The sequence below is a fragment of the Petromyzon marinus genome, unplaced genomic scaffold (assembly GCF_048934315.1).
Source record: "Petromyzon marinus isolate PM22_M1 ecotype Great Lakes invasive population unplaced genomic scaffold, UKy_Petmar_22M1.pri1.0 PM_Scaffold_10, whole genome shotgun sequence".
Lineage (NCBI taxonomy): Eukaryota > Metazoa > Chordata > Hyperoartia > Petromyzontiformes > Petromyzontidae > Petromyzon > Petromyzon marinus.
In genome coordinates this window covers 623,368-635,888 of record NW_027423058.1, presented here as the reverse complement: position 1 = coordinate 635,888, position 12,521 = coordinate 623,368, and the positions used below count along the sequence as shown (strand labels likewise).

The following is a 12,521-nucleotide window of genomic DNA, read 5'->3' as shown; positions in this document are numbered from 1 at the left end:
TCCTTCCAAACTTCATTCTGCTCTTAAAAATAACACCATCTGCGAGCTGCTGCTATTCGTCCAAGGTCCGCCGCTCTTCATCCTTTCACAGAAAATACTTATGCAAACTGTTAATTCTACCTTCTTATTCCTGGGTGGTATTGAGCTTTATCCTGGCCCAAATGAAAAGAGCTCGTATAATTCTGTAGATTTTTCTGGCAGGAAAGGTGTTGGTGTTCTACATGTCAACATCAGAGGGCTTGTGATTAAATTAAGTCAACTAAAACTAGAAGTGGCAAATCTTGATCCGGACATTTTTTGCCTAACAGAAACATTTCTCACTCCTGCCGTCAATGACTTGCAGATTACGATTGAAAACTACAACCTTTTTCGGCTTGACCGAGGATCTAAAGGAGGTGGAATTGCCATCTATGTTCGTAACACTATTGCATGTTCACCAGCTCATTCCTTGTTTAAAAATTGTTGCTTTGAAGGTCTGGCTCTCAGAATAACTCTCCCAAATAATCAACAGATATTGGTAGTGTGCTGCTATAGACCGCCTTGTGGGAAGGATGTTGAAGCTGCATCGGCACTGAGAGAGCTTTTTGGTGGCCTCCCTAAAGGTGAAATAGTTTTAGTGGGTGATCTAAATTGGAATTGGCTAAACCCGCCGGCCGTGGCCACAAATTTTACAGATTAATTTAACTTGTTTCAATTAATAAATGTCCCCACAAGACCCAACCTAAAAAATCCGGGACAGTCAACTCTGCTTGACATCCTATTGACAAATGCCCCTCACAATTTTTGCACTGACTGGTGTTCTGGGTAATAACCTTAGTGATCACTCCTTCATTTTTGGTGTGAGATCATCAGCCAGACCCAAGCCCCCCCTAAAATTGTTGAGAAGCACTCTTTGAGGCACTTCAGCACTCAGGCATTTACAAATGATGTGCTTCACTCGGATATTGATAAGGTCTGTGATATCCCCAACCTGACTACGGCTTGGGAGACTTTAAGGTACACGTTTCTCCAAATTCTTAACAAACATGCTCCGTTGGTTAGATTTAAAACTAAAGGCAACTGCCCACCATGGTATGATCCTTTGATTACAAAGCTCATGAAAACTAGGGACAAGGCTTGGGCATGTGCTCAGAAAAGTAATTTGGTAAATGACTGGCTAGAATACAGGATTTTAAGGAATAGATGCGTAAAAAAAATACGGCATGCAAAAAATGCCTATTTTTCCTTCACTCTCCTGGAATCACATGGAAATGCCAGGATTTTTTGTAAAACAATCAAATCTATCGAAAAGGCATCCAAAACAGAAAATCTGCCCGTTGAGCTTCACCGAAATGGGGAATATTTTTCAGATCCCAAAAAAATAGTTGACAATTTTAACCTTAATTTTTCTGAAGCTGGTAATCTTTTTGATAATGTATTGGGAGTCACCCCTGCTCCTGCAAATTCCTACACCCCTGTCCAAACATTAAACGAATTTAGTTTCCAACCAATCCACGAAAGTAATCTTCTGAAACAACTGTCCTACCTCAAAGGGTCCTCCTCTACCGGAGCAGATAGTTTTCCCGTCTTTGCTCTACTAACTGTTGGTCACCTAATATACAAACCTATAGCCCATATTTTCAACCTGTCCATCAAAGAAGCATCAGTTCCTCTACAATGGAAACATTTCTATGTCCGTCCACTTCACAAAGGGGGCCCTAAAGATGATCCCAATAACTACCGACCTATCTCAATTTTGTCCCCATTGATGAAAATTTTTGAAAAATTATTGAACTACCAAATTAGCAGTTTCCTGTCCACCAACAATCTACTACATCTAAAACAATCTGGGTTCTGGAAAAAATACAGCACCACATCTGCTGCATTAGACTCTTTGAATCAAATTTACAATAGCCTTGATAATAAGCAGTACTGTGCCTGTCTTTTTCTTGACCTGTTCAAAGCTTTTGATACAGTTGACCACAACACCCTGCTTAGTAAACTAAGTTGCCTCGGTTTTTCCGAGAACACAGTACAATGGTTAAAAAATTACCTCTTTTCTCGCACCCAAACTGTATTCACAGATGGTTGGAGGTCAAACAGTGTTAAGATAACAAAAGGGGTTCCACAGGGTTCCATCCTTGGCCCCCTCTTGTTCTCTCTTTATGTCAATGACTTGGGCACTGAACTGGATCATTCCAGGGTAAATCTTCATGCAGATGACACGATACTGATTACTGCTGGCCGCTCTCCGGATGACGTAATTGCTAAGCTCCAGGGTGATTTCAACAAACTACAACATCAGCTAGTTTCTCTTAAAACTAGTCCTGAATGCCTCCAAAACCAAGGTGCTATGCTTCTCTCCGGGACTAAAGCAGGAAGTTATTTTTCCACAATTACATTCCTTGAATAATTATCAAATAGAGCAAGTCAAGATCTATAAGTTTCTTGGGGTCATCCTGGATTCAAAACTTAGTATTGAAGATCACATTGATTATATTGGTAAAAAGACAAAAATAAAAATTGGTTTTCTGTATCGACACAAGCACTGCTTCCCCCCAATGTTCCGTTTAGAATTGATCAAAGCTACCATACTGCCTCTACTTGACTACTGTGACATCGTGTATAAATCAGCCCCAAGTACTGTACTGAAGAAGCTTGATTCCATCTATCACTCGACCTTAAGATTTGCATTGAACTACCCATATAGGACTCACCACTGTGATCTCTACATTGGGTCAAACTTAACATCTATTAATGTTCGACGGCTTGTGCACCAGATCTTATTTATTCACGAGGTACTTACAAAAAATTCCGCAGACTACCTACTGGATCTCCTCTCTGTTTCAAAGAACAAATTTGACCTCAGGTCTTCGCTCATTTACCAGCTTCACATTCCCTATTGCCGTACAAAAACTGGAGGAAGGGCCTTTGCTATTAATACCCCCAGGGTCTGGAATGCTATTGCCAATAAACTTCAACTTGAATCACTACCTATGAGATCTTCACTCAAAACTGCTCTAGAGGAGTTGTACAACCCTAGCTACCACTGCTATTCAGTGGCCTAAAATATGGCTCTAGATTTTGGTGTTATAATTTATTTATGTAGTTTATTGTTAAAAATTCGGTCACAGTCCCTATGATCACTGTTACATTGGATTTATGGCTTTTATTTTGGTGATTTCGAAAAAAAATTTGTTTTGGCCATGTTTTTGTTTATTGTAGTACGGAGTTGTCTTGTGGTTGTTGTTGTTATTTGACTTGCATCCCACTGGGATTTTTGCACACAGCGTTGGTGTACGGTGCTATTTCAGGAATATTTAGATATTTTTTTCCTGTATTTTCTGTTTGCACAGTCACCCAATCACTTTAAGATGTTTGTCTTGTTCATGTTTTTTGTTTGTTGCGGTTGCACCCGATTCAAGAGCCGAATGGCTCACAGGGCTATACCAAATAAATGAACTATGAACTATGAGTTTATTGCGACGAGTTCGGCACCCACGCACCATCCCTCCACTTATGGGCCAGGCTCATTAACATAAATTATTTAAGTTACAGAGCCGCCCATTGTGGGAGGGGAGTGTCTTGTTCCCGCAAGTGACGTCATGTCACCGCCTCCTGCCGCGTGACGTCACGAGGTAACAGGAATCTGCCGCTTCGCGCGTGAACTGAAATCCGAGGTGAGAAATTCTCATCGCGGTTATGGTTGTGGTGGTTGTGGTGGTGGTGGTTGTTGTGGTGGTGGTGGTTGTTGTGGTGGTGGTGGTTGTTGTGGTGGTGGTGGTTGTGGTGGTGGTTGTGGTGGTGGTTGTTGTGGTTGTTGTGGTGGTGGTTGTGGTGGTGGTGGTGGTTGTGGTGGTGGTTGTTTACCGAGGTAGAGCCTCTCTCTCGTAGGGATGTCAATTGAGTATCAGCGAGCATGGAAGCGATGTCCAGGTTGGAACTTTACAGCGCGGGGCCTAGCCACGCGGGGTCTTGCCTCCTGCCCTCGCCTGATCGCGTTTGCTTCAATTCTCTCGCTTAGTTGAGCAATCTTTGTAAGAAAGTAATCAACCAGGCTATGCGTTAGTTGTGTGTTGACCGACTCTCTGTGTTGCATTGCATTAGATTTCGTAATTGTACTCAGTTTGTTTTATTAAGTGTGAAATCTCTCTCTGTGTGTGTGCTCGTGTTATTATTATTTACTGCAGTCACCAAAGCTCCAATCTCTCATAGACACAAGGCCGTAATTATAATATATTATAATTATAATTAATTATAATTATAATATATTATAATAATTATGATATATATTGGAGGGGACATCCCCCCCAATAATCAAATATGCTCAAAATGTCCCCCCCCCTCCCCAATATATTGCTATAGCAATATACAATATATAATATTGCTATAAAAATGTTTTCTAAATATTAATTGCGATGCTTTGTTAATAAAAACAACAATTTGCTAAACCTTGGCCACAAAATCTGGACTTGTCTTCATATAACAATGCATAGATTTCTGTTTATATGATTGCGCTGTACTTTATGAATCCCTAATCTCTGCCATTACATACTATGAAACAAGAAAAGTAAAAAAACTGAGCAATGTAATACAATACAATATTAAACATTATTGTATCAAATAATACAAAATCCATCCCATGTGTTAGTGAAATTTGTTAATATTTTACGCAGGAAATGGCAGGAAATTAGTTTTCAAATTTACATTTTTTTCTGGGGGGGGACCCCAGACTCCCTGGAAGATTTGGTCCCCCCCAATGTTGACTCCATGACTACGGCCTTGCATTGACTTGCTAATTTCTCAACCCCCCCCTCTCTCTCTATTTAAGGCCTCGACACAGAGGCGTTGTATATCTGTGTGCCTATGTGTGTATCTCTCTCTGTGTGTCTCTGTGTTATCTCTCTCTGTCTATGTGTCTCCGTGTCTGTGTTTTGTCTATCTCTCAAATTGAGCAATCTTTGGAAGAACGTTATCAACCAGGTGGGGTGTTGTTGACTGTTACGTTAGCCGACTCTCTGTGTTGTATTGCAATACGTTTCTAAATTTTCTAGATTTTTTCTCTCTCTTTCATTTGTACCTGATGATGATTGCTTGTGTTGCAATCGAAACATCGCATGCTATTTGCACACAGCGATGGTGTACGGTGCTTTTTGTGGAATATTTTGCTGTTTTTCCCTGGATTTTCTGTTTGCACAGTCACATAGTCACTTTTAGATGTTTTCTTGTTCATGTTTGAGTTTTTTGTTTTTTGCGGTTGCACCCGATTCAAGAGCCGATTGGCTCACAGGACTATACCAAATAAATGAAACTGAAACTATTATTTAATTTATTTATTTTTTCTACATGACTTTACCGAAAGATCCAAAGAGTATCTTGCTTTAGTTTAACTTTCTCTTCACCTGGCTCGCTACTTTGTAACTTTGTTTTGTTTTAAATATTCACAGTTTTATTTTTATTTCTTTACCAGGCCACGCCCACGTTGAGCTGCTGAAACCGCTCTTGTTTTCAGAAGCGACCTGCCCACAACAACAATAACAACAAGGTGGGGCTTGTCAACAGCGTGGTGGTGTTCACTCTAGACGTGTGGCGGTGTTCACTCTGGACGCGTGGTGGTGTTCACTCTAGGCGCGTGGCCGTGTTCACTCTAGACGTGTGGTGGTGTTCACTCTAGACGTGTGGCGGTGTTCACTCTAGACACGTGGCGGTGTTCACTCTAGACGTGTGGCTGTGTTCACTCTAGACGCGTGGCGGTGTTCACTCTGGGCACGTGGTGGTGTTCACTCTAGACGCGTAGCGGTGTTCACTCTAGACGCGTGGCGGTGTTCACTCTAGACACGTGGCGGTGTTCACTCTAGACGTGTGGCGGTGTTCACTCTAGACGTGTGGCGGTGTTCACTCTAGACGCGTGGCGGTGTTCGCTCTAGACGCGTGGCGGTGTTCACTCTGGGCACGTGGTAGTGTTCACTCTCTACATGTGGAGGGGAAATCCGGGGATCAGGACGGAAATCCATACGAACACGGGGAGAGTGAGAGAGACACGCAGCCTCGGCTGTGTTGATTTATCCTCAATGAATTACTTGGTGGAGTGAGGAAGCATTAATACTGAGCAGGTGAAGGTGGCCAGGCGTGGGTCTGGACACACCACCACCTGTGAACCATGCCAGTGTGTGACAGTGGTGGAGCCAGGGGGGGTGGGGTGGCACGTGCCCCCCCAATGATCCGATCGAAATCCCTATTTTCGATCGGATCATTGGGGTTTATTAGTAACTAGCTTCACTACCCGGCTTCGCCCGGGACTTGAATTCTTGTCTTGGATACATTTCATATTCCCTTATATTTCACTGAAAAACCCGTAAATGTTGATGCTCGCAAGACGGAAAAAGCCGAAACAAATCAAGTAACCTAAATCGGATGTTTTCACTCAAGGAAATTTAACCTTACTCCACTTCTACGTAAGGTCAATTTTGGCCACTCGGGAAGGGAATGATGTGGCGAGCTGAAAATAGTCGCGTTCACTTAGAAATTCCAGACAGGATAAGCTGTGAAAATTTCATGACGCCAGTGCTCAGCGTTTGAGAGGTTTTGCTGCGTCACACAAACAAACAGATGTAATTGTCTGCTTTATATTTAAGATAGCCGTTGTACCCATTCTTCGCACGGATAAGTATTGAAACTCCGAGAAGCCAATGGCTTCATTGGCCAGGAGCGAAGCGCCAACTAAAATCTCCCGGCACGCTGTTAACAGCTCAAGAAGTATGGCGCACGAAGAGCCATATGGTAGGGGTAAACATTACAGAGCGCTTAACTCAGGTGTGTTGCGGGTTGACTCCACAAACTTCATGGTCATTCCCCCACACTCCTCCCCCCCCCTCCCCCCCAGAATTTAAAAGTCTATTTTTATTCTTTTTACGTTGTGTACAATATGGAACCTACCGACATGCCAAGTCTCAAGTGTGTAGCATGTTGGGAAGTATGCTAAACATTTCGAACAGACACATATCCACACATTTCCCTTTCATATATATAGATAAATCAGCATTTTGCGACCCCCACTGCCACCGTGTGGCATATTATTACGTGCCAGGGACTCTATGAGAGGACAACAGTCCAAGTCCATAATTGGCAATAATTAATGGCAAAGCAGTTACAAGCGACTCACAGAATTGTGCGCAGTTGCGTATACAGTACACGACTTCCCTGATGGCAAACACCTTCAGCGACCGTGATGCCTTTCACACGCGTTGATTAAAAAGCAAGGGACAAGTCAAATTTTGATTTAAAGCTTTCGTGACTGTAGTAATTCATATGCTTAGTGCTTTCGGTAAAGTCACGTTGAAGGGAAACAATAAAATAATAATATATATACAACAATAAAAAATCTCACGACGTTTCGACCATAACACAAACGTTTGTGTTATGGTCGAAACGTCGTGAGAATTTTTTTATTGTTTTATATATATTTTATTATTTTATTGTTTCCCTTCAACGTGACTTTACCGAAAGAGCTAAGAATATAAGGGACAAGTCCTTAGTAACAACTCCTTACGAACAACTCCCTACTTACTAACAACTCCCTACTAACAACTCCTTACGTACTAACAACTCCCTACTTACTAACAACTCCCTACTAACAACTCCTTACTTACTAACAACTCCTATCATTTTTCATTGCTGAAGGGGTTGCCCCTCCTACCTGAAAATCCTGGCTCCACCTCTGAGTGTGTGACAGGGTCAAGTTTGTATATGCAGTAAAGTCTAACTCTATTGAGCACGGAGGTTATATCAAAACAGTAGTTTATTTTTGTTTTCCTCTGCTACTCTTTCTAAGAATGTAGTCGGGAAGTTATCACAGCACACGTGCAGCTGAAGTCGGAACTGTTCATCCCAGCATTCAAGGACATCTGTGCCTGGCTTCACACCTCTAAGTTGCGATTGAACATTAATTTATGCATTTCTGCATAACACAAATAGTATTATTTTCAACACCCTTTGCTATGTCACCTGAATTTAGCTTTCATAAATATTCATTTTGAAGCCAGACAGCCGAAATTGTGTGCTCGGAGTTTTGGGTTAACATTCATTTTGAAGATACGAGCGCTTCCAGGCACGTTTATGACATTTGCCCTCATTGCGTGCCATAACAGCTCGTGTGATGAATTTGGGACACTTTTTCACTATAACATGAATATATGAATAAGTATAGACGTGTTAGTCACGTGTGACTGTATATATGCATTCCTCTGTGCATCGATACTGACGTGTAGATGGTGTGGATATTCTTTTTTTCTCTCTGCAGCTGGCGCTTCCTCTGCAGAATTTGTCTGATGGAGCAAAGGCACTTGGTGCAGCTCGGTGCAAAAAGGCATCAATGCGACCGGTGTCCATACAGCACGGATCGTACTGAACATTTGACATTGCACCAGAGAACTCACACAGGGGAGAAACCCTTCAAGTGCAGTGTGTGTGGGAAGGCGTTTTCACGTTCATCTACTCTCGTAACACACCAGAGAACACACACAGGAGATAAACCCTTCAAGTGCAGTGTGTGTGGGAAGGCCTTTTCAGTTTCATCTGCTCTTGTAACACACCAGAGAACACACACGGGAGAGAAACCCTTCAAGTGCAGTGTATGTGGGAAGGCGTTTGCACATTCACCACATCTTCATGTACACCAGAGAACTCACACAGGAGATAAACCCTTCAAGTGCAGTGTGTGTGGGAAGGCCTTTTCAGTTTCATCTGCTCTTGTAACACACCAGAGAACACACACGGGAGAGAAACCCTTCAAGTGCAGTGTATGTGGGAAGGCGTTTGCACATTCATCTACTCTTGTAAAACACCAGAGAACACACACGGGAGAGAAAACCTTCAAGTGCAGTGTGTGTGGGAAGGCGTTTTCACAGTCACCAAATCTTCAAAGACACCAGAGAACACACACGGGAGAAAAACCCTTCAAGTGCGGGGTGTGTGGGAAGGCATTTGCACAGTCACCACATCTTCATGTACACCAGAGAACTCACACAGGAGATAAACCCTTCAAGTGCAGTGTGTGTGGGAAGGCGTTTTCAGTTTCATCTGCTCTTGTAACACACCAGAGAACACACACGGGAGAGAAACCCTTCAAGTGCAGTGTGTGTGGGAAGGTGTTTGCACATTCATCTTCTCTTGTAACACCCCAGAGAACACACACAGGAGAGATACCCTTCAAGTGCAGTGTGTGTGGGAAGGCGTTTTCACAGTCATCAACTCTTCATGGACACCAGACAACACACAAGCATCAGAAGATCAACAAGGAGTGGAGTCTGAAATCAGCTTGTGAAAGTCAAAGTGCCGCAATGAGCCCATCCCTCATGAAACAAGAACCGGAAGAAAATCCCAGCTTGGACACTTTTAAAGATATCGAGGTGAAATATGAAGAGGTGAAGGTGAAATGTGAAGAAGTGATGGTGAAGAGTGAAGAAGTGATGGTGAAGAGCGAAGAAGTGAAGGTGAAATGTGAAGATGAAGATTCAACTCCACAATGGGACCTTCACATCGATGGAGGCAATGTGAAGCAGGAGGAGAATTCTGACTGCGAGGCAGAGTGAGGCAACTCCCAGCAGTTTGTGGAAGTGGAGGTGTGGGTGGACTTCGAGACAATACAAAGTCAAATGGAGTCCCGGTAGATGTGTAAGGCAGAGACGATGTCGCTCCAATAGATGCACCTTTGTCACAGGCCTTCAATGACAAGAATGTGAAGTTGAACACTCAATTCCTAGATGCAACCTGCAGGGCAACAGTGGCCAGTCTTTGTGGACCTGTGGGTTGGGTAGATCTCTAACCAGGAGCGACAGCCAATAAGCTCCCAAGCATTCACAAGGTTCTAATAATTCCATTTAAATGGTGCTTGCTTAATCACCTCGGCAATTCGAAGTTTTGCGTCGTATCTCGTCTCAAACACTCGAAGAGCACCCCCAAGTAGCAGCTGCCCCTGTGTGGCACAAGGTGGTGGCCCTGCACCGGCCTGCATGTGGACAAGAGCCTGTCAGTAGGGGGTGATCATTGACGTGCCATCTCAGTTGTGGAGTTTGTAGGTAATGTTTGGAATTTGCTCAATTTTGACCCAGACGCCAGCATGCAATGGCCTACTCGTTTTGAATGGCGCAATAGTATGTTGTACATACACTGTTAAGCAGACGGTGTGTATTTTTTCAAATAGCGTCTTGTTAATACGATGTAACCTGATGCAGTATATTTCAGTGCAGTAATTTAATTTAGTTAAATTGATTGTCAAATATGTATAATGAATACTTGTCTGATTGTGTGTGTACATGTAACATTTTGTCTATAAGGGTCAAACATTGATTAAGTGGTGTTAGGACAAAGTGTGTGTTTTGGAAGTAACCTGTACAGATAACTCGGGTGAGACTCATTGTTCTTGTGATACAGGTCAAAGGGTATTTTTGTGTTTTCATGAAGCATCTCCCTCTGGAGCAACTCATTGTCTTTGAAATAAGGATCACACTCGGATCATTAATCAGTTGCACATAGAGGAGATACATTCTCTACAACACGAATTATAATTTAGTATTACGTGTTGACGTTGATTTTGTCTAACTAGGTCTAGAAATGCTCCTAGCTGATTAACGTCTGGATGTCCGAAACTATCGGTTGAAGCAGCCCGGCTGCTTTTGAGACTCTGTGCACCAATAAGAGTCCACAGGTGGCTTGCACCGAATCAATGATGCACTCCCAGAAGGCTGTGCTAGTTATAGTTTGTGTAAAACATTCCTTTGTTTTGTGGAGAGATCGATAAATGAAAGATGTCGTGTCTGCTGATCTGCTTCATAGCAAGGAAGTAATTTAAGAGACTACATTTGAAATGCATTTTTGGTACAGATTTGTATTCGGTTACAAGGCAGAGCACATCTAGTAGATACATTCTCCACAACAACACTCGTGAGAATGTTGCATGACGTCTTATATGTTGGTGAATTAGGACTATAAATGGTCCATGCTGATTAACGTCTGGATGTTCACAACCAAGGGTTGAAGCAAGCCTGACCGCCTGCGGTGCCCCTCACAAACATTGACGGCCTTGGGCCAGGAAAGTCACGAAAAGAATTGCACACGAACGACGCCTCCACGCAAGCTCCCGATGCTCCGTTTTCAAGTTTGAAAATGAAACAACCTTGAATTGTATTATGTTTTGTATTAGATAATTGTATTTCTTCATCGAAAGCTTATTCATTTAAAACGATATTTCGTGTGAATTTTCTCTCCTCGTTAAGTAGATGGCCTTGCCGGGGGTTCGGTTCGATGCGGACTTTCACCTGGTTGGGATCGCGGGATCGAGATGAGGCGACACAGAGCTGGCCATGTGAGAAGACCGCCGTCTGCAGATCGATTCAAACGCGATCGAACGTCTGTCCCTGTGCCTCTGTCGTTCATGCAGGGGGCGCGTAGGTTTACAGCGCCCCCTGCATGAAAACGACGGAACGTGCAGCGTTAGTCACGAAGTTTTGCGTAAGCGCCATAACAAGGCGCTGTAAGCTGACCTGCCACCACGTTCACGGGTCAACAGGGGGCAGCCGAGAGAGAGCAAGGGGCGTAGGGGTCGACCAAAGGTTAAACCCCCAGCCACCCCCCCCCCCCCCCCCGTGACCAGAGACTTACACCCCTGACCCCCCACCCGTCCCTAAGGCCCCTTAAGATAAGACCTTCCAGAAGGTTCTAGGAGAGGGGGGGGGTCAGTAGGGGAGGGGTGACCCCGACCTGGTCATAAAAGCCCGGCCCTCTGGACGGGCCGGGCAGTGTTCACCAACTCAAGCCTGAAGACATCCGAAGACCTGAAGACTGGACCAGCACCCGGGGACCCTCAACCGAGGCTCTAGCCAGAGCCGGGTTATAGCGGACCAGAGGTGAGCTCCCGTACCCTGGCTGGGACGGGTCGTCCAGTCTTCCCTTAACGCCGGGCTAAGGGACCCGTGGGTAGCAGAGCCCGGAGTGTGCAGGCTGCGATAGAAGGGAGGCTGTCACTCCCGGAGGCTATCTTCGTGGAAGGGGCCGTACCCCTTCGTGTTACAGTAGTGTGTAGAGCCGAGTTCGAAAGAGATGTTATAATAAACGCGTTGCCTCAACCAGACGTCTCTGTGTGGTTAGTTAAGGACACAACACTTATATAAAAGAGAATAGCCAGTGGGTTTTAAAAGTACCTTCGTCTTACAGAAATCAATTTCGCGTGAGCCCACCGCATTAAAACGATGCTCAGCTGAGCGGGGCGAGCCACGGTGGGGGTCACCTTATCTTTGTCACGTGACGTAGCTCACGTGACTTCTGACGCGACAATGTCTGGATGTTTTCGCCTGAGGACGACCGCTCGTGTCGCGATCGAAACGTCATTAATTTTTTTTTTACCTGCGTGACTTTACCGAAAGAACCAAAGAGTATGGAAGACGTCTTGTCTGCTGATCTTGTTCATGTCTGTGTACATCGATATCCCACATTGCTTACACGTACACACCACACACAATGAAATAAATAGAAACTAGAATGACTTC

The 12,521-nt window shown here is 44.0% G+C and overlaps 1 protein-coding gene across 2 annotated transcripts; it reads left to right on the top strand.

Moving 5' to 3' along the window:
• The first annotated feature begins 2,215 nt into the window (after nucleotides 1-2,215).
• On the top strand, nucleotides 2,216-11,234 carry LOC142922544 (uncharacterized). 2 transcript variants are annotated; one of them, XM_076063333.1, is made up of 3 exons: nucleotides 2,216-3,659; nucleotides 5,450-5,524; nucleotides 8,279-11,234. In XM_076063333.1, the coding sequence occupies exon 3, from the start codon at nucleotides 8,307-8,309 to the stop codon at nucleotides 9,567-9,569; it is 1,263 nt and encodes a 420-aa protein (XP_075919448.1). In that variant the 5' UTR covers nucleotides 2,216-3,659; nucleotides 5,450-5,524; nucleotides 8,279-8,306; the 3' UTR covers nucleotides 9,570-11,234. The 2 variants fall into 2 exon arrangements, with proteins under 2 accessions (XP_075919448.1, XP_075919449.1); XM_076063334.1 differs by lacking the exon at nucleotides 2,216-3,659 and adding an exon at nucleotides 3,705-3,915.
• The last annotated feature ends 1,287 nt before the right edge of the window (nucleotides 11,235-12,521 follow it).